We start from the raw sequence: 22,747 nt of genomic DNA on the forward strand, positions 1-22,747 counted from the left end.
CCCCAAAAAGCAAGAATGCTGGAGTATGGATTTGCTGCACTCTTCAATGGTATGTGGGAGACTATCCTACTTTCAGACTCAAATTAGCTTCCTAAAAATGAAGTTGCTTTATTGGACACAGCCCAGCGGACTGCTGAACACACAACCTGGTGTACTGAAATACTATGCATTTAATGGGGTTATGTCTACAACTTCGGTGCATTCAACCCATCGAGAGAACAGCTCTAGGCACGAGAGAGGATGTTTTCCAATAGAGTGGGAGCATTTTTCTTGGCCTTTACTGGCTTTTTAAACTAAAAACAGGATTTGTGCATGGACCAAAAAAGCAAGAGAAAAAAAATCTACTATCATAATGAAAAAGACTGGGTTTTTTTTTAATTCCAGTTCAGGAAGGAAGAGAATCATCTTGCAAGTTAATATATTCAGCTCCTTTTGCCACTATAATCTACTTCTGTGCAGCAGGAGCCCAAGAAACACTTTCTGTCCCAAGTGAAAGGTGAAAACTCCTTGTAAGTTCTCTTTTGAGGCACACGATTCAGACAGTCACTTTGAGAGATTCGGAATCATGGTCATCTTCCGTTTCCAGCGTGCCCAGCGTTTCTGAGCTGCTCTTCGGGGGGAAGGCTAGCTGTCCCTGTGCCAAATAAGAAAGGATTAGGATGAAACAAATTAGCACAGACACCCATTTCTCACTTCACACCGAGTAACCCATGGATGTACGTTGACAACTCCCCATTTTAAATTCCTCACAAAAGGGAAAAAAGGACAAAAGAGAGTAAATTTCACTGTGATCACACTACGGCAAAATATACCTTCTGTTCATTGCAAAAAACATGTGAAGGCCAAATTTAAAATAAAAAAAAAAGTATGTTGCATGAGTTACAGTGCAACCATATTCTTTCTCTCCTTATTTTCCTCCCCCCGCCAGGTTCAGTTTAGAAAAAGGATTGAGTACAACACAGTCAGGTAAGTGGCCACAAAAGAGTAGCTGTCTTTGGCAAGAAGTCACCGCATTGACCCTCTCTGTCACCTTCTGCCCATTTCGCTCTGTCTCATAAAATGGATGTTGTTGGCGCTGTCTGAGAGTTCTGGGTATTGCTCCACTGAGATCACAAAGTAGCCGTCATAGCCCTGCACCCGGCCCGTGTTTAGCACTTGCTGCTTCTCCCCTTCTGTCCACGAGCGAATGCCCTCCTCCCCATCCCGCAGTCTCTGCTGCTCCCTGGCCCAGGCCTGGGCTATGGCACGTTGCCTGGCCAGCTCCAGCACGCGGGCTTTCTCCTCGTCCAAGGTGGTCCCATAACGGGTGTTTAGACACAGTGCTCCATACTGGAGCTGGATGTCCGTGTAACGTCTAGTCCTTCCACTGAGTAGTGTGTTGATCTGGGACACTGTAACGTTCACGCCGTTCTCCAGGGTTCTCCGCCCGCCACTGAGGCCCAGTATGGACAAGTCGCTTTCTGATGGCCCTTGCTTAACGAAATAATGTGTGTCCACTCCCTCGATGGTGAAGTGCAAGTTCTCCAGGTAGTGGGCGTTGTTCAGTATGGCTGCGATCCGGCGACCGTCCTCATTGGCCAGACTGATGATGTCGGTGGCCACACGCCCATCCTTCATGGCAAACTTGACCCCTTTGCCAAAGACAGATCCTCCCGAGGCAAAGTTCTTGTTCTCCTTGACCGTCCGGCACCCAGCGATGCTGGAACTGTAGATCTGTTCAAAGCGCTCTAGGGTGACGAAGGCTTTCAGCTGTTTCTGCACTTCACACTGCACTCCCAAGATTGACTGGGAAGGGAGAGAAGGAGAGAGAGAGACGCAAATTAGAAAGAGATGCCGGGGGACTGAACGGTATCGCTAGCACACTGGAGAGCAGAGAAATAACATGGTATGATCCAATGAGAAGAGCCAAAGGGTTCTGCTTCCTCTAGCTACTTCTTAGCTTTGGTCTGGAAAATAAAGTCTTTCTTTTTAATGAAACAACTGATTGAGATTCCTGTGCTTGCAGGCTATTCTCCCTAACTGCCATCAGGCCAAGACACTGAACTGAAGGTAACATCATCCCTTTGACAGAGTGGAACGCTGGGGTGGAGACGGACCCCAGCATGGAGGGGAGATTATGGTTTAGTGGTGACAGGGAGAGACAGTTGCATTCTACCCCACTCCTTCTGTGACCTTGGGAAAATTAATTGCTCATGCTTCGGTTTTCCTCATCTGTCAATCAGAAATGATTCATAGCTGATTACCGGGAATCTTCTAGTGATTAATATTTGTAAAATGCTTTGAGGAAAGGTGCTCAATAAGCTCAAAGTATTTAAATAGTAGCAGTTTCCTTCTGTTTTAACCTGGTTTTGATTCCACCCTGCACCGTCCTCCAAGGCTGCACATCACAGCGTGATCCTCACTCTGGCCAAAACACTCTTTTCCAGAGCCCCTCAATGCCACTTGAAGCACTGGCCAAAGTGGATATTCAATAGTCGAGTGAGGTGCTAACACTCCCCTCCCCTCACTAATACAGTGCTTCCAGTCTTCCTGTGGGATCAGGTCCTTGGCTATTAGGACCCGATCTTGAAGCTCAGTTTTTACAGAGGCAAAACTCCCATTGACATCAATGGGAGCTCTGCCTGAGTAAGAACTGAATAGGGACCACAGCCTGAGATCACCTGTAGACAGTTTTAATGCAAAGTGACTTTTGCTGTTAGCATATAATGGAGCAAATGCCCTGAGTGATTCAGCGGCTTATCATTACTGCAAAACATCTGTAGAAACATACTCATCCATTGACGGGAGTGCCGTCTTCTTTCCTACTCCTGTCCAGGAACAATTATCTGCTCAAATTTCACAAAAGCGAGACGATGCCGTAACAAAAGTCTCCTGTCCCTGCCAAGGGCTTAATTCAATAAGGTAACGACAGCCAGCATTAAAAATAGGTTACAGAGGAAAGGGGGCCACCCTCACTTTTTTTTTAAAGTGAATTTAATAGCTGTGAAAGTTGCTGGCTTAACAGCCCTGGAAGCTGAACACTCCTGTTTTCCTCAATATGCCTTAGCCCTTTCCTGGAGAGACCCTTTTTTTGCGGTGACAGAGGACAATTCAGACTCCATGATTAGTCTAACTTTGGCGTCTTGGCTGAGTCAATGCTAATTTACATGGGGCTGTTATGAGCACCTGTCACTGAGGCATGTGATCGAGCAGATGCTCTATTTTGCTGTTACATATTCGATTTATAATATTCTAGCAATGAGAGGCTGAACGGCTACAGGACCATCTAGTGAAGGATCTCAAAGCTTTGTACAACAATGAATGAGGTTAGCCTCGTAATGCCCAAGAGGGTATATTAGCAGCCCCATTTTAGCCACGAAGAAAGCGAGGCACAGATGATTAAGTGACTTGCTAAATATGTCACTAGAAGTTTGTGGGAGGCCCTATGAGGCTAAATTCTACCTTGACTATCCCCTGAGCGAGACACCTGAAAGCAGCGGGATTGTTGGCGAACTCCATTAGGACACAATGAGACCAGTGATAAAGAGGTACAAATCCAATCCTTTCTCCAACATGACCCAATATACGACTCTACAGATGTAAATGCTATAAACTCCCAGAGGGCCTGATCCTGAGTGGGGTGGAACACCTGAATCTCCTAGTGGCTGACTGCTCTGGGATGAAAGGTGTTGGGTTAAAACAACAAAACCTCAGTCTCTGGATGCTGCTCAGGAGGACTGACTAGAGACACATGCTGAGCCTGCTCCCATTGAAGTCAAAGGAGATTTTGCCACTGACATCAGCAGCATGAGCAGGTCCAGAAATGAGCAAATCCTACATGGCTTGAACGGGCCGTGAAAAATGTGGCTGGATAAGCTTGTCCTATCGCTTTGGTCTGGAGGAACAGGTTCTCTGGGGAGGTTCTAGCCTGCCCTCCTTTTCTCAGGCTTGTCACAGAACAATAAAAGCTATGCCTGTCTCCTGAGCTATTTCAGCTGCCATCCCTGTCGTGATTAGGGAGGGAAGAGGGGCAAGAATAGTAAATCCCACTGTTGTTAAACCCGTTTTGGGACTCAGAGCTAAACTGCATGGAGAGTCTTATAGGGTGGGACCTGGTTTGCCTGTTCTTAAATGTGTATCTCAGAACTCAAGATGATGAAGGGCTTGCTAGACCAGCCTTCCCCATGCAGGACTGGTCCCTTCCATTTATAGGTAGTGCACTGTCTGGTCTAGTTCTCAACAGCCAGGTGATGGGCCTCCCTCACGAGACTACTGAGTAGTTTACTTCATTTCACTGAGAGGAAGGGTGCTGGTGTTCTGGATGTCCAGCCAAACCACGACCTTTATAGATGCAGCCCCACGTGAGATTCCCCTTCACTGGCCTCGCCATTTAATTCTGGACAAACAATTCTGGGTTCCATATTGACAAAGTGCTCGTGCCCTTCAGAATCAGGGTGCCCTGGAGAATTTGCATAGCTGCATTTTTTCCCTTCTCCATTCCTCAGCTGTTCTGATTACCAGCTGGCGTAGTGCTGGGTCCCTTATTAATCAACTCCGAGGTTCTGCTGACACGGCAAGACACAGCTGAAATGTAACTTTGCCCCATCCTGCCATAGCAGAGCAGGGCAGGTATTCTCTGAATCAGGGAATACTCAGGCAGACGGCCAAGTTAAGGTACAGACAGACTAAATGTCCTTGTTTTTTATCACCAACGCAGGCCATTAAATACTAGATTTAAAATATGTGTTTAGCCTCCTTTGTGTTTTTAAAACACACGCCTTTTCCTTGACATAGTAATACACAGCCTTTGTGAGGTTCATGACGTGACATAATGTTCACTGACTCATATGGCCATCATCATTCAAAAATAAAAAACAAAACCCAAAACACATCTGGACATAATGGCTAGACTGAGGTTTAGTGGGAGTGCCCATGATATAACAGCATTAGCACTTAGCACCTTTCACCTAAAGATCACAATGTACCACAGGACCTCAAACATCTTGCTCGTCTTGTCTGTCTTGTCTATTTCTAGCAAGGACCATCTCTTCCTTTAGCGTTAGGAAGTACCTCACCGCAGGAGTAATTTCAATCAACAATAAGGAGGTGCAGAGAAATGAAGGGACTGCCCCAAGGTCCCACAGTGAGTTGGTGGCAGAGCCAGGAATACAAACCAGGTCTCCTGACTCCCTATTCTGTGCCCTACCACTGGACACTGCTTAGCGCTATAATCATTCTAGCCAAGGAGTAAACAGAGGGGTTGCCTCTGAGCAACACAAGGCACTTGTGCTGGCTCGCAGAGGGGCTTCGCTGTGGTGCTGCTCTACCATTCCCAACTTTCGCTACCCAGGGACACAAGTCTGCAAAATGAGGTCTTCCACGTGGCAGCGCAATGCATTATCATTCATCATCATTAAAAACGTCTCGGTTAGCTTGAAAGTGAGTCCTATAATATGGGAGGACTTTGAAAACTGCTTAATTTTAAGATCTGATGACCTTGAGTGTATCCCTTTAATAACAGAGTGTATTTGGGAAAAATCATCTTCATATATATATATATATATATCACAACCTCAGCCTGTATGCTACCCTGTGAAAAGGGGGGAATGCAAACAGATTATGCAGAGTTCAAAGAGACAGCATATCCCTGCCTTTGAAATGCTCAATCATTTCTGTTTCATCTGACAACCCATTTTAATGAACTAGCAAGGAAGAGAAACATAAAATTACCATCTGAGCTGAAGATGGCATGGAGCAGAGCTCTCTAAAAATGCTGTAGCTTTTGGCAACTGTAACCCAGAGGTACAGTATAAAAACAGCATTAAAGCAGGAGGAAGTTGTGTTGGGATTTATTGGTTATTTTATTTTAATATTTGTCACTATACACAACTGACATCTCTATTCTGGGTTTGTTTTTCCTTCCGATCTTTTTTAATCAGATGCCCTTAGGTGACATTTTACTTTATCTAGTAATGACCCATTGGAGACTGATCTTCACTGTTTGTTTGCTGCTGTACAGAGCTCAAGAGAATAGTACATTACAGCTAGCTTGGAATAGCCGCTTGTATTTTGCCTGCAGTTCTTGAGGATTTAAAATACCACAGCTAGCTTCTATCATCTCTTGTTTTTAAATAGTGCCTTTCACTGTGATACCTAAAGCTTTCATTTCCCATCATAAATAGCCAAGATGTGAGAGAAATTTGAACCCGTTTCCTCGTTTCTCCTTGTACCAATATACCATGGGTGTATATTTCCCTTACTAAAATATGGGCTTATTGTTGACTTGCTGAGTCTATGCTCTGACTAAGGAAACTATATGGAGTGACAGTAGCATTGTAGACTCAGGCAGGTATACTATGGGAGCTCAAGAACTGGGGAGAGGCACTGAGACCTCAGTTTGTGTCCAGTACCCCAAGTAAAACATCTTTGAATTAGTTACACCAGAGACTTGCCTCCTCTATGCCCCCTGACACCACTGGAAAGGGGTGAAAGTGGCCACTGGGTAAGTAAAGGAGCTTAGTTTGGCTTTATTATGCAAAATGATCCAGACACAGGGTAGCAACTGAGTCTGCTTTGTACTATGACTGCAACTGTAGTGATCCACAGAAAGAGAGGAGTGTCAATAAAAAAGCTATACAATAAAGTGGCTTAATCTGTTTAGTTTATCTAAGAGAAGATCTAGAGGTGACTCTCTCAAGGTCTCCAAATACCTACATGGAGTAGAGATTTCTGATAGTAGAGAATTCGTTCATCTACCAGAGAAAGGCATAATGAGATCCAATGGTTGACCGATGACACTAGAAAAATTCAGATTAGAAAGAAGGCACAAATTTTACCAGTGAGGGTACTTCGCCACTGGAATAACTTATCTAGGGATCTGGTGGATTCTCCATCACTGGCAATATTTAAGTCAGGACTGCATGTCTTTCTGAAAGATATGCTATAGGTCAAACAAAAGTTAAGGGCCCAGTGCAGGGACTCTTGAGTGTAATTGGTTGGCCTACGCTACGCAAGAGGTCAGAGGAGATGATCTATCATTTGTGTTTCATCTTACAACCCATTTTAAGGACCTAGCAAGGAAGAGAAACAGAAAATGACCATCTGAGTTGAAGATGGCAGAGAGCAGAGCTATGGTTCTTTCTTATCTTAAAAATCTACTGATCTGATTTTTGAAGGTGCTTGTTTTGATAATTTCAAAATGTTTCTTTACAACTTTGACCTTTAATTTTTTTAACCTGTTTTTTTTTAGTATAAATTAATTAAAATAACCAAGAAAAAATAAATAATGAAAGAAATTACCTATAAGAGTTTCAAAACTTTTTTTTTTTTTTTTTTTTTTTTTTTTTTTTCGGAATTGGGAGAGTTGTCACACTGGACCCTTTCTCGTGAACAGGTTTGGTTTTGACACACTGGCATTTTCCCAGAAAAAACACGTTTTGTCAGAAAATTCCTGACCAGGTCTATGATTTAGTTGCCGAGCTTTAGGCATTAAGTTTGTGGCCTTTAAGTTTAAGTCATTCAATCCAATTAAAGACTTAGTGCTTGGAATCTCCCATCGCCGTGGGCGAGGGAAGCATTATGATCCCCACTTTGTAGATGGAAGAAACTGTTGCACGAAAGGTCAACTTCTACCCCTTTGTGGTAGGCACAGAGCGCTCACTTGGGGTGGAACTGGTGTGGCTTCAGTGTGGAGGAGGGGCAGGGACAGGATGCAGTGAGTTTGTACAGGGATTGTGCATCTGCGCTGCAGAGCCCAGCTCCATTTGGCCCCATGGAGGAGGATGGAGCAATGGCAGGCCCGGTCCGGAGAGCTGTCACTATGTCGATCCCCTCGGCCTCCCCCATTTCCTCGAGGCAGGAGTGTTAGGGCCACAGGGGCTGCAGTAGGCTCGGTGGGATCTGAGAGCACTGCAGCACCACCCTACAGAGATTCCCAGCATCCAGCCTGGGCACTGGGGAGAGGATTTCCCCCCACGTGACACTGCACAGAACCCAGAGCTCCTAAATCCCAGTCCTGTGCATGAACTCCAAGGCCATTTCCGTTTTTAACCCCCGACAGAGAAAAATAAGGTGGTTCTTGTTGGGGAAAAAAGGGTTGGCCCCGTTTTAAAGCCGACGGGATGGGCAGAATGCACTCCTGATCGATCAGATTGGGCAGGCCGGAAGAGTCAAGCCTTGTGGATGTGTGGAGGATCCTCCCCTGGGGAAGTTACTTGAGAATACACAACAGTCTACTTCATTCCACGGCCAAAACAATACAGATCAGCCTCCGCCTCCTACAGTGTGCTGAGGAAAGCCAACAGCTGAGCAGGGCTTCCCTTCCCCTGCAGCCAACGCTGCAGCCAACAAGCCGCAGGTATCAGAGCCCCAGTGCTCATGAGACCGAGAGCAGTATAGTTAATGAAATGATGACTGATTCCAGCCCCCAGCCCCCCGCAGACAGAGCTGTACGAGCACTCGCAATTACTCGGTAATTCAACAAGACGAAAGGGAAAAAGAAGCAAAATTGGATTCAGGTGCTGCAGCTCTGCAATATGCCAGAGGTCACGAAGCATCCCCTGCTGGCCAATAACATTGAACTTGTTCAACAAACAATTTAGTGACAGCCTCACAGTCACAGGCAAAAAGTGCAGCACAAGAGAGTATTGGATTTTAAATGTCACTCTGGAGCTGCAGGGGGATAACTAAGCTAAGCTGAACCTAGTGCAAGGTTTATGGCATGCTGGATATTTCCGAGCTGGGGGATGCTCAAACTCAGCATTAGGTCTCCAACCTCCCATCCCTGCAAGGCAAGTACAGCCCAACATTATGGAAGGAGATTCTGGGATCCTGTTATGTGCTCCGAAGATAAAATGCAGTGTCTGTGAAGGGTTACTTGCCTGGTTCTTCTCCTCTATTATTCACCCTTCTCAGAGAAGGGAACTGATTCTGATCTGTTAGGCCATTACAGTGATGTGAATCAGAAGTCGCTCCACTGGCGGCATGGAGTAACTCAGAATTTACATTGGTGTAACTCAGGGAAGTATCTGGCCCACTGAGATCTGGAATCCAAGGAGTCAGAGAAGGGGAAGATCTGTTACACAATCTAGTTGATACCATTGGAACTAATGCAGCGTTGTCCGCAACAGTATATTTTCCCGTGCCTTGCCCAGACTAGTTTTAAATGAGCCCAGTGATGGGACGTCCACCACACACCTTGGAAGGCCATTGCACACTTTAACCAGTCTAACTTGCAGGAAGTTTGTCCTATCCACTGGAGAGTGCTGGCTCTGAGTTTGTGCTGGGCTATTCCTAGTGGGAAGAGAGCAGTAGGCAAGACGCTTGGGTTTTAAGTGACTTTTGTTTTCAAGGTGCTAATCCCATTTTGTGCATGCAGTATCGGCCACCAAAAATGAACTACAAGCATCCTGATTTAGGCCTGAATTAGTGTACAGTGATTTGGGACAAAATCAAGCCAAGTAAAATTTAAGCTGTCAGGAATAGCTTTCTTATGGAGAGACCTTTTACACTGTGGAGTAGTTTCCTAAGGGAAGTAATGGGAGTTCTTTTGCTTTTAAAACCAAACTGGACAAAGCACTAGAAAATATATTGTAGAAAACAATTCTGTCTTGGGGCATGGGTGGATGATCCAACAGGTGTTTTCTATCAGCTCTGATTCCTTGGTTTAGTGAGCTAGCATGTGATCTGTGGTAACATCACATTTTTTAAGAAAGAAAAACAGTACAGATTAGTTTTGTTCAGCAATCACCAACAAGTATCACAGAAAAGACCCACGGCTGATAAAGACCTTCAGATGGGATTATTTAGTCACATTTCATTACTGAAGTGGGGAGGGACAGCAGCTATTCGCAGGCTGACTTTCACTCAGGTCCCTTGAGCATCTGCAATAGCAGATTGATTTTAATTTCTACAGTGAATACTGCACCTGGATCCCATGGTGACAAGTGCCATGCCGGTGCCTAAAATAGACAGACTACATAGTCACATTGCTCACCTTGCTATTGTCCCACTCTTGGGTTTTCATCTGCGTGTGGATAAGCTCATATGATGGCTCCATTGCATCCGTATCTGGCTTGGGATATCCAGGGATAACATTGTGTAGTTGGAAACCAAAGGTTAGCAGCCAGCTGTTGACATCTGGGATGTGAGAGAAGCATAAGTAGGATTTTGTTATTTGTACTGCAGTAGAGCCTAAAAGTCCCAGCCACTGACCAGGACCCCATTGTGCGAGGCGCTGTACAAACCCAGGACAAGATGACAGCCCTGGCCCCAAAGAGCTTACTACATTTCATGCATATGAGTAACACCATCAGAAATGATTATTTAAAGTATCACATTCCAAAACTATGGAGGATGAAGGAAATTACCAGAAAACCAAACAGCATCCAGGCCAAGTCCTCCACTTTTCCACACAGCTGAAATATACATTTTGTTAAAAATGTTAAAGGCCAAAGCAATCTTTCTGGCTCCAAAATTTCTCAGAGTTTGTAAGGCATCATGCCCAAGAATGGTGCTACGCAGAGCAAAAAACACAGGAACAAAAATATAATAACAAAGGTCGAGCTGCCTAAGGATTCAGATGCTCTAGGTGGCTTTGAAAAAATCTCAGCTTTAATGTTGGTCACCTGGAAGCATCCCAAGTGGCTTATAGGCTATGGGATAAATTGAGGTGCTCATGAGCCAGGACATAGAGGTAGGGAGTAGCAGGGCAGAAGTACTGGGCACTTGGGGCAGGATCTGAGCGGGGGCTCATGATATACCTCTTAAAGATGTATCCACTGCTTGTGTCGGTAAAAGCCACATTTTAATTTAGCATAGGTAGGTTCCTATAGTAACATTTTTTTTTCCAGTATTGTTTAAAAACAGCCTCCACATGATCATTCCATTTACACACATTGGGTCTGCCACAGTCAAACTGACCTGCCCTTACATCGTGAGCAGCGCCATGTATATGATGGTCAAACTCAGTGGAGTACCGTTCTGGAAGCTCTTTTATTCTGTACTATGATAGAGGGGGAATGTTGGAACCGGAAGGGAAGTGATAGCAAGCCCATTGCTTGGGAAGCTGAAAATTATACCGGAGAACACGCTACTAGATGAACCACAGGGAACATTCCTACTTGGGCAGGAAGACGGACTCAATACCCTGGTAAGTCTTTTCAGGCTCTAACATCTTCGATTCCAAGGCTAACAGAAAAGACAGCCGAGTGAGTAGCTAGCTGGAGAAAATAATAACTCACTTGGCTAGCTCCTGGATCTGCCTGGCAGCAGCATATAAAAGACTTCCCTATTTATCTACTTCAGAGCATATGATGATTCTAACCTCGCTTATCTCCGTCGACTCCAGAAGGAAGGAAGGAAAAACGGACACTACTATAATCACCAATAACCTACCCGTCATTTATCCAGCCTCTGAATACCATCCTTTGCTGGGAAAAGCTGAGGGGATGAGGGTCAAAGTTTAATTAACTATCAGCTCCCAAGGGGTTTAGGACTTCCATATTGTAATTAGCATCGTGTTGGTGATTCATTCATTTCAAGCTCCAGTGTATCAACAAGAGGTTTGCTGTTCATTTCATCAAATTGAGTTGACACTAGTGGGACATTCTGGATGAGGGGATCTGTTCAAAAAACGTGGCTTTTTCCCCGCATGAGTTTAAATGCGTGTTTTTGAAGAGACCGTTGGAAAAGCATTAGGGATGGAAATGACAAATAATGTGCTTCCAGATGATTGGAGAATCAAAAGCCAAACAAACACACTATCTATTGCTTGTTTTCTTGCAGTCCAAAATGTTGAGTTTGGGCGTGGGTCCAGAAAGCCCTTGCATCGATCCGTGTGGAAAGAGGGATTGCTGTAATAAAAACACTTTTGTTCTCTCACCACACCGACTGTTTTAGAAGTGTCTTTGGCAGGAAGGGGAGGTGTGTGCTTGGGGGGGGGGGGCAGAATAAAGCTTTGTTTGATTATTTTTTTGTTTGGTGATGAGGCATCCCTGTTTCCAAATCCTCCTAGTGTGAAATGAACAGCTTTGATATGCATATTCTGGACCAGGTGGCCAGGAGAACAAAGTAAATCTATATAGGGCAGAAGTTATTCACCAAACGTGTTCAAAACAGTGTCAAAAGGGGCACAGACGGGGTTGCTGAACAGCAGGAAAATATGTAACGTCTGAAAAGATTCGATCCAGTCTTTGTTGGTTGCCTCTCACAAATCTGACTTTGAAAACATCTGTAAACAGGATTTGCTCTTTTTTTGGGGGGGTGGGCGGAGAGAGTCGGTTGGAAGGAACAGGAAAAAATAAGTAGGTGGAAGGAGAGGTTAACAGAATGGGGGGAAATATTAATTTGCCAATGGCAATGACACCTTTTTTTCTTTTTGAAAGAAAAGTACATTTCGCATCACAGTTTTTTTCAGCAACAGTAGCCCTGCCAACACATTTCACAGCACATTCATTTGAGGGCACTGAAAGAGACTGCTTAATGCAGACACGTGTAATGGAAATGTCAGTTCAATCCATCAGGCTTCCCAATGTTGGCAGCAAAGCTCTGCGTCACGAAGTGTACGATTGCTAAAATATTCACGTTGAACAATGGGCCTCTCAGAATGTAAATACCTGCTCCGCCCACTCTCCCTGCCACATGCTCCCAATTCCTACACACAAGCTTGGAAATCGTTTACTGGAAGACTGAGGCTGGTCTACTCTGAAAATAGCGTAGCTACGTCTCTCTGGGATGTGAGAAATCCATAACCCTGAGAGATGCAGCTATGCTGCCCGAACCCGCGGTCTAGACAGCACTATAGCTAACTACTGCCTTCCAGGCAGATGAATTAACTACAGTGACAGGGGGAACCGCTCCCATCACTGTCGTGAGTGTCTACACTGAAGTACTATAGTGGCGCAGCTGTAGCATTTTAAGTGTAGACACAGCCTGAGGCTTGTATCATTGGTCTGTGTGCGTGCACCTGCATGGCCTCAGTGAGCCAGAGCATGCGAAGGGGTGAGGAAGGACGCTGCCTCCCCCCCCACCGCAGTGTATTGGCAGGTGTGAGCGCAATGGCTAAGGAATCCCCATCATATGCGATGTGCAGCGTAGAAACCTGGGAACGTCAATGAGAGCTCTGTACACGGATGGATGTGCAGGGTTGGACCCACTAATAGTCAGAATCCTTTCGGCGCTGTCAGACATCGCAGAGGACACAAACAAGGCTCTGACATCGCTGTCCATCATGCTGTTTGCGGAGCGGCTCCCTGGCTGTGTTTCATGACTTAACTTTTTTATGAGGATAGGTTGTTGGACTATTGTTCAGCCCCCCCACTCTGGAGGACCAGCAGGCTGCTTTTTTTTGGTCAGCTCCCTACCTAGGGTTGCCAACTTTCTAATCGCACAAAACCAAACACCCCTGCCCTGCCTCTTCCCCAAGGCCCTGCTCCTGTCCCACCCCTTCTCCGAGGCCCTGCCCCAGCTCGCTCCATTCCCCCTCCCTCCGGCGCTGGCTGTCCTCCCCCTCACTCACTTTCACCAGGCGGGGGCAGGGGCGTATGGGCTCCAGGTGGAGCCAGAAATGAAGGGTTCAGGGTGTGGGAGAGGGCTCCAGGCTGGGGCAGGGAGTTAGGGGATGTGTGGGGGGGTGAGGACTCCAGCTGCGGGTGCAGGCTCTGGGGTGGGGCCGGGGATGAAGAGTTTGGGGTACAGGAGGGGGCTCCGGGCTGGGGTAGGAGGTTGGAGTGTGTGTGGGGGGGTGCAGGTTCTGGCTGAGGATGTGGATTCTCGGGTGGAGATGGGGATGAGGGGTTTGGGGTGAAGGAGGGGGCTCCGGGCAGGGAGTTGGGGTGCAGGGTTGTGGGTGAGGGCTCTGGTTGGGGCTAGGAATGAGGAGTTTGGGGTGCAGGAGGGGGCTGGGGTAGGGGGTTGGTGTGTTGGGGGTAGGGGCTGGCTCCGGGAGGGAGTTTGGGTGCGGGCTGGGGCAGGGGGTTGAGGTGTGGGAGGAGGTTCGGGGTGCTGGGTCCTGGCGGCACTTCCCACGGCTCACATGAAGCGGCCACCAGGTCCCTGCAGCCCCTAGACGTGTGGGCAGCCAGGGAGGCTCCGTGCGCTACCTGTGCCCGCAGGCACCAGCCCTGCAGCTCCCATTGGTCGTAGTTCCTGGCCAATGGGAGCAGCGGAGCTGATCCTCGGGGCAGAGGCAGCGGGCGGAGCCTTCCTGGTCGCCCATGCATCTAGGGACCTGGCAGCTGCTTTCAGGAGCAGCGTGGAGCTAGGGCAGGCAGGGAGCCTGCCTTAGCCCTGGGCCCCCGCTGCGCTGCCGACTGGACATTTAACGGCCCGACCTGAGTCGCCAGGGTCGCTTTTTGACCGGGCATTCTGGTGGAAAACCAGTCACCTGGCAACCCTATCCCTACCCTTTGACCTGTCTGGCATTGGTGGCCCTAAAAGGAATTAAAACTCCCACTGGCATCGCTCTTAGGATCACTGGAACACACAGACCTTCCCATCACATCAAGATCCAGTTCCTCAGGAAAGGCCATTCACGCAGGACTTTTTATCTTCAAAGAACTTTGCAGGCCTTGTCTACACACAAAAGTTCTACTACTTTAACTATAGTAATATAAAGGAATACAACCCATCTAGTGTGAGCGCACTTGTACCGGTACAGAAGTGCTTATGCCAGTATATCTAGTCCTGTTTGGGGAGGGGAATAAAAAATAGAGTATAAAGCATCTTTATACCAGTATAATTGTGTCCACACTAGGGCTTGTATTGGTATAACAGCATCAGGAAGAAATCACACCCATAACCAACATAGTTATACGGGTATAAAAAATAGGTGTGTAGATCACTTGTACAAAAACTTTAACTAATCATCTTCACTGCAGCAAACTGACACTGGGCTCATGCTCAGAACCGGCAATGGTCACTTATGCACCAGTGAGGTTTAAGGTCTCATGTGGATGAAAATTGGAAGCTTCATGCCATGGACACACCTTTGCTGCTCTAAAAGGTACTGAAATATGAAAGACTAAAATCTTGGCATTAACATTAATGCCAACTCTCATGATTTTTCATGAGTCTTGGAATATGTGGTGGTGTTCTTAAAGCCCCAACCCCTGGAGTCAGGTGATTGCTTGAAAAGCTCAGCTTTCATTTAAAAACAACCACCATAAGCTTCTAGCCCTCATGGTTGTGGGGAAAAGCCTGAAGACATGTATCCTAAAGGCTCTAAAAAGAATCCAGAATTTTCTATTTTTAAAATCTCACGATTTTAAATTAACTGATGATTTTAAAGGTTGGACTCCTGATTTTTGAATGCTGGGGTAGCCAATACTGTTACTGTATACGGAAAAGCGGATTTAGCTCTTTTTAGAGGTTTTTAAAATTAATTATAATTTGCCTCTCCCTAAGAGTTGTATACAGTTGACTCATGGTAACTGAGTCACTTTTTTTTTTTATAGACAAGAAGATACAGAAAAGAGTCCTGATACAATATTTTAAAACCCTTTAAAACAGCTTTCCTGTCAAATATGTGGCACATGCAGAATACACAACAGTGTGGTTGTTAAAAAGGTTTTGTCTGTGCTCATTTGGAATGGCCAAATACACAGAATATATATTAGAGAAGTAAGCTCATTAATTTCATCTGATGAAATCATATGATCGTTAGCTCTGAGTGACTCAGGTCTCCTAGAATCTTTTCTGCTGAAATAAATTCACTTTGGGGAGCCATTCTTCTCACTTTTAAACACCTGCTTAGTGGATCTGTTCTGCTTATTGACATTAAGAAAGTCCCTAATCTTTCCATATTTAAGTATTAAATTTAAGACACACAGTACTTGTTTTTGCTGGCTTTTAACAGGCAATTGTTTACTCTGTGGAGTGGATTAACTGTATTGCTATTTTAAGGGGCTCTATAATGCCTTGCTATGATAAAAGATTAAGGTTGCTGTTGCCATTTTGCTGAAACAAGCCTATACGCAGATTATAAACGCAAGGAAGTCTCTACCGCAAAACTGTGTAAACAAAAGTTATCCACATACAAATGAGAGGGGTTATCGAGACGTTGATCAGAAACTAAGCTGGCATTGTTTGAGGAAATGAACAATCGGAAACAAAATAAAGGGAAACATAAAAAGAGCAGGAAGGAAGAAAAAAAGAAAACCTGTTGGGTAGATAAGCAGTTCTTGGCTTAAATTTTTCATGAGTACTGTGTATGCAGCCAGCGATCCAGCTGTGGAAGGGTTAAAGGTGACCTGCAAAGGAAAAATATATTGGGCTTGTGCCCTCTTTTGTTTATTTATGTGCAAAGAAGAACTGAAAAGTTTGGTGTGTGTTTCTGTTTTTTTAAATTCTGTTTGTTGTTTTACATTAGAAATTCAGGCCGGTTTCTAGTCTGGAAGACTCTATTGTGTTTTCTTTTCCTTTCTAAAGAGAAATTCAGTCCCTGTCTAGGCTGGAAGACCCTACAATGGCTGGATCATTGAAGGAGAAGAAACCTATCCACCACCTGAACAAAAACCAGCTTGTGTATACACTAATTAAAAACAAACCGAGAGAAGTCTTACCTGTCATGTAACATTTGATATCCTGAGCGTTGCTAATAGGGTTGTTGTTTTTGAACATATAAAGGTTGAAAGGCATTATGTTGTTGCTGCTCAGATGTTTCCACATATCATGATCTGGGCTTGTCCACCGCCCAGCTAACACATCATAGTCTCGCCGCCCCATGTGGATGAGCTTAGTGAGGGGGTCATACAGACCTCCATGGTATCCGATGATGACCTGGAAATTGGGATTGGTGTCCATGTAGATCTCCCCATATGCTGTGTACAGTATCTGCTTGATCATTAAGCCCGTCCCGCTGAAGACTGCCAGAGGGGTCCCGATGTTATCACAGGCTATGTAGAACTCATCTCCGCTGCTGAGCTCCATTGCAAAGAGGTGGCCTTGGAGATCATAGTAGAGGGAGGTGATCTCGGAACTGGAATGGTTGTACAAATGGGTGACCTTAGTGGGGTTGGTCAGGTCTGCATAGAAGAACTGAAAATGGTGGCCATGGGCCGTTTTGCTAGAAACTCTTCTTCCGAGGCCATCATAGCGATACTTCACGCTCCAGCTGCTCGCTTTGTTGTACGCTTTGATGAGCAGGCCTGCTGAGTTGTACTCAAAAATGTCATTCCCCCTTTGTCTCAGGAAGCCATCTTCATCCATTTTGTACTGCACATCCCCCAATCTCGTAATCCTGTCCCTGAGGTCATACCTTAGTGGGGTGAGACGGGCACTGTTCCCAGGACTCAACAAATGGAGGTTTCCATTGAGGTCATAACTGTAACGCCAGAGTGGTTTGTCATTGATAGACACTGTCTGCAGTTGGCCATCAGCATCGTACTCATAAGAGTACCTCGTTGTGTTTGCATACGGTCCGACCTTCAGTTCCTTCTTCACCACTCTCCCCATGTTGTCATACTGCACAGTCATCCAGTACATGAGCGACCTGAATATTTCATACTGGACCTCCTTCATCCTCCCATAGGCGTCGAAGTGCTTAGTGTGAGTCATGACAGCGGTGGTGATAATCTGATTGATGTCGTAGTAGATGACCCCAAATTTACCAAACTGCTCCGTTTTGCCTGACACGTCATCGTATCTGTAGAGATCGATGGGTAACGGTGTCTCGTTGATCACTGCTTGCATGCTGGTCACTCTGAAGCTGTTATCATAATTGTAGTCGAAGCGTGCATTCACCATGCCTTCCTCGGTGAAGCGGAAAATCTGACGGTCAATGAGTGGGCCTATCTGCCTGTATCTGATAGTACAGGTGAACCCTTCATTCTGCAGGTTTATTGTCTTCAACATGCCAGCAGTTTCATCGTAGGTGAAGCCAATCTTAGTGGTGTCATAGAGCATTTCGGCTAGCTTGGACAGCTTGCCATACTTGTAGATGACACGCCTCCCTGTCCCCAAGTAGAAGGTGTGAAGGAGTTGCCCTTCCTCAGTGAAATCCTGAATGACGGAGGCGTTGCCCTCTGGAGGCCGGTAGATGTTCCTGTAGTATCCGATGGACCGGATGGTTTCTAAGGTCTGCCGGGCGACATTAGGCATGGTGACGGATGACAATCGATCATTCTTATCAAACTCAAAGATGTACTGTCTCTGGCTGTGGAGGAGCAGCACCATGGACTAGAATTGGAGGGGAAAATGAATGAATTATTTTCTTAGTTTTAAGGCATGATCATTCTAAATTATTCAGAGAGGAAAATATTTCTGGACATGGGTTGTCTAGCCTCCAACTCATAGTGCATATGTGGCCAGCATAATTTAAGTGACCTGCAGACCTCACAGAGGAACTAATATGTGGCCAATCGCCATCTGGCCACTTTACTTGGTTGAGCCTCTCCTTTCCCCTCCCCTCTGTCTCTGTTTTATACTGTTCAGCGTCAGCTCTTCGTGATGGGATTTCTACCTTATTTGGTGTCTGTACAATACGCAGCACTTAAGACACTGGGGGTGGGCACCAGGAGAAATAATAATTATAACAATAACCTTAAGTAGCGAGAGGTACACACACAGCGAGAGACTCACTTCAGTGTGAGCAGATGTGGTCAGAAGAGAATGAGGAAGGGTAACAGGCACTGGTGTAAGGTTTGGACTAAAGGCACAGAACCAGGGACCCCTTGTTAGGATTGATTCAAAAATACCCCCAGCCAACTCTCCCAAGTTCACTTCCCCATTTGCCAACATGGGGCAAACAGCTTGACAAAACCAAACAGGCAACCCTGTCTGTCTGCCGACAAAAGAAACTCATCTGCTACTAGCCACTTATTGCAAATTTCTTAACTCAGTTCCCTAACTCACTTGCACGTAATGCACATACCGGAATACAGTTTGACGCTTTAGCCTCATTTATTATTTATATCATTGTAGAGCCCAAATGCAGGACGTCACTGTCCTCGGTGCTGTACAAACACATAGGCAGATACAATTCCTGCCCCAAAGAGCTCACAGATGGATTAAAAGGAGGATGGATGATATTATGGTTAAATCTCCTACTGATCCCTGCAGCAAAGAGAAAGGCATTTCCCACCACCAAAGAGCATCACTTAACCGGCTAGGTGGATTGGTCTCTCTCCTTCCCCACCTGTCCCTGCCACACTTACTTCCTGTGGATCTTTGCAGAAGGCAGGATGCTAGACTTTATGGACTGTTGGTTCTACATTGTGTGGAACATCCAAAATAAGTCCCTACCGTACTCTTATTTTTATTAGCAGTCATGGTATCTGTAACTTGACTAGAATAGAATTTGTCTTTACTGGAGGCATTTTATTACACCCAGCTCAGCAAAGGACTATTGCATCTAAATAATCAAAGCTTTGCAGGGTCAAAACATACGCAGAGGGGGGTGGGGTTGGGCGGATAATATTGCCCTTTGGGGATAGTCAGTGCTAACTTTAGCTGTCGTCTGGGCTTAGTTTCTACAGTTATATGCACCTTAAAATAGGTAGATTACATAGATGTCTGTGTATTAGGGCTGGTCTACACTACGACTTTAATTCAGATTTAGCTGCGTTAATCCGAATTAACCCTTCACCCGTCCACACTACAGAGCCAGTTAATTCGAATTAAAGGGCACTTAAAATCGATTTCTGTACTCCACCTAGACGAGCGGAGTAGCGCCTAAATCGATTTTGTTAATTCGAATTAGGGTTAGTGTGGCCGCACACCACCGAATTACTGTGTTTAAATTAATGGGGTAGTGTGGCCACACACCACCAAATTAATGTGGTTAAAAACCGAATTAAGGTGCTTAGTGTGGCCGCGCACAATCGAATTTATACAACCTGTTTCCCAAATTCGAATTATCTAAATTCGGATTAATCCCGTAGTGTAGACATACCCTTAGACTCTAAGGGTCAGATCCTCCATTGGTGTAAATTAGTGTCACACCACTGAAGTCAAAGGAGTGAAGTCAATTTACGCCAGCTGAGAATCTAGCCCTAAGTTAGCAAACACAGTGAGTAGCCGTCAGTAAGCGACAAGAGGACACATACCTTCTCTAAGTAAGTGTAGCTCCATGATTTTCCATCAGCAAAGATCCTGGATATAATTCTGCCAGCCTGATCGTATTCCATCCTTTCTGACATAGTTCCCCTCTGGATTCCTGCAATGTGTCCCCCTGGGGAATAAGTCACGTTAACTCCATTCAACCTGCTGCTAGGAGACCAGAGGCTAGGTCTGCCTGCTTGGTCATACAGGATCCGTAGAGTGAACTTGCGATGGTCATCGTAGATTTTTTCTGTTCTTGTCACACGATCAAAGTCGAGGGACAGCAGGTTTCTGTTGTGAACCTAGAGAGCAGAGGAAGAAAGAGAATTAGAAAGGCACAAATGGTTTTATGTGGCAAATTATAGCCCCTCCCCCACCAAACACTCCTTTGGATCAGTCCCAGTACTACACAGACCTATGTATTAATTGTCTTAGGGCGAGATTTTCAAAAATATTCACTGTTGGCCTAACTCTGCTTCCACTCGTCAACTGGCGTTGTAACCAGTGACTTCAGTGGGTGCACAGTTAGGACAGTGTTGGATGTACCGCAAAACCATCACACATCCTCTGCTCACAAGGGGCCTAGAACTACTGCAGCAGAGATGACGTAAGTCTGCATGAAGATATGCTGATACAACTTTGCTGGGGAAGCTTGCAAGGTGCTTGCCTGAACTGTGCTGGGGTCATCCAAGTCCCTTGCTTTCATGGATGTCAGAGTTCACACATTTAAAAAAGGACATGGTATTGAGTCATTGTGGTTGCAAACGCTGCAAGGAACAGTGTGGACGATTCATCAGGTACAACTCGTCTCTGGAGTCAGTCCTGAATCAACTGGTGGTAGAGGCTTTCCTATGAAATGTAAGATGGAGGCCCTGACCATCTGTAGTCATTAAAGACCTCATGACCCTATTGCCAACAAGAGTGGGGATTGTTAACCCCGATGTCCTGGCCAATCCCACCATGGGTAATTATATTCCTGTTGCCTCAATTCCCTTTGCACTTTCAGTTGAAGGCCAGATCATATATATTTCAAAGGTAAAAGGAGAAATGTATTTTTGTTCACAGACCGTATCCCAAAGAACTACAGATAATAACAGATAATACACTACTGTTTAGCTATGTGTGTCTACGAATTTATAAAGCCACATTACTGTTGTATCTAAGCATTGTGCAAAAACAAAAAATACACACATTGAGAGCTGGCTGGTAGGGACAATTATTCCATCCTACTCTGGATAAAATCAGGACTCCTAAATTGAATGAGATGTGGTTCTCAGCCCTGACCTAGGTTTGATCTTGGACTGTTACTTTTCAGTACACTTCTGAATTCCCTGTGGTTCTGTTTTTGGGAGGGAATACAGAGTTAAATAGCTAACAGTAGAGGGAAGAGAAATTATTTCGTCTAGGCAAAAGGAGACAAGATACAGTTTGTCAATCAAAATTTGAAATGCAGGAGTGAGAACTACAGGAAGGCTGTTCTAAACAGTGAGAGAGCGCACGAGCAGGAACAATACTGCATGGCGTTAAGCAGAGAAGGCCAGTGCCAGAGAGGACAGAGGAGAAAGAGACCAGAACTATGAAGCAGGCTGGAGATAAGTCTATGGATGGTTCTTAGAAGCAGAAGGGCAGTTTTAAAGTGGATCGTGAAATGCACAGGGTAAAGAAGAGTTGACTGAAGAAGGAAATGATGTAATGGTGCTTTTGTGTGAGAAGGTGGGGGGTGTTCTGCACATGATGGAGTGTGGAGAACTGGGACTCAGGGAGGGCAAAGGAGAGACTCTCAGTAGCTGAGGTGAGAGAAAGTAAAAGGCATGGATTGGCAAAGATGGAACTGAGGCAGGGGTGTGCATGTGCGGGCGGAAGATGAAGATCTACAGATAAAGAAGATATGAGGAAGAGGAAGAGAGGGCAGTGTTGATGATGACACCAAGGTGATGGATAACAAAGGTAATGGAGGGTCTGACTTGAGGAAAAGAAAGGGCTAATGTTGAAAATAGACTGTAAATGGGTAATGGGAGAAACGGGAAATCAGTCAAAAGCCCAGCCCCCGCTTCCCGCAGCTCCCATTGGCCAGGAATGGTGAACCGCGGCCACTGGGAACTGCGGGCAGCTGTGCCTGCGGATGGTCAATGTAAACACTGTCTCGCGGCCCCTCCAGTGGATTACCCTAACTACCTTGACGGGCCACGTGCGGTCGGTGGGCCGCAGGTTGCCCACCAGTGCCGTAAGTCTTTACACAGGCAACATCCCATTAGCTTCAATGGGAGTTTGCCCAAGTAAGGACCAAATACGGACCTCTAGATCTGGCCCAATAACAACATGTTATTTCCTTAGATTTATAAATCTAAATCTTGTGCCAACCCTCTGTCCTGTGAGCTTGACCCTGAACGATACTGAATGCTGTGGCCCATCAACGCACTTGACCGTGGGACAGATTTTTAAAGATATTAAGGCAACTAACTCTTATTTAAATCAATGGGAGTTCGGCACACAACTACCTTTAAAATCTGGTGCCATGTACTTAACCAGAGTCTTCAGGACTGAGATCTAGGTGGGCAGCCCCTAAATTTTAATCCAAAATATACTCTTCCCACCTTTATACGTAATTAAATATCCTCTAGTTAATGTGAGGGACACTAACATAAACCCCAGGCTCGCAGCCCAGAATAGATCGATAAAACAGATGAGCCTGCTTTGGAATCGCAGTGTCACTCATTACCAGCATTTACTT

At 45.5% G+C, this 22,747-nt stretch overlaps 1 protein-coding gene across 3 annotated transcripts in view; it reads right to left on the minus strand.

Moving 5' to 3' along the window:
* Positions 1-342: 342 nt before the first annotated feature.
* Positions 343-22,747, minus strand: part of TENM4 (teneurin transmembrane protein 4) — a 419,617-nt gene continuing 397,212 nt past the window's right edge. For all 3 annotated transcript variants that reach the window (XM_024200637.2, XM_029911562.1, XM_029911563.1), the window contains 4 exons: positions 20,022-20,318; positions 16,539-18,153; positions 9,974-10,116; positions 343-1,785 (listed from right to left, as the gene is read on the minus strand). In XM_024200637.2, the coding sequence (XP_024056405.2) occupies positions 1,027-1,785; positions 9,974-10,116; positions 16,539-18,153; positions 20,022-20,318 (2,814 nt within the window). In that variant the 3' untranslated portion in view covers positions 343-1,026. The remainder of the gene's footprint in view (positions 1,786-9,973; positions 10,117-16,538; positions 18,154-20,021; positions 20,319-22,747) is intronic.

Source organism: Terrapene carolina, unplaced genomic scaffold (assembly GCF_002925995.2).
Source record: "Terrapene carolina triunguis isolate 2854851 unplaced genomic scaffold, T_m_triunguis-2.0 Scaffold97, whole genome shotgun sequence".
NCBI classification, from domain to species: domain Eukaryota; kingdom Metazoa; phylum Chordata; order Testudines; family Emydidae; genus Terrapene; species Terrapene triunguis.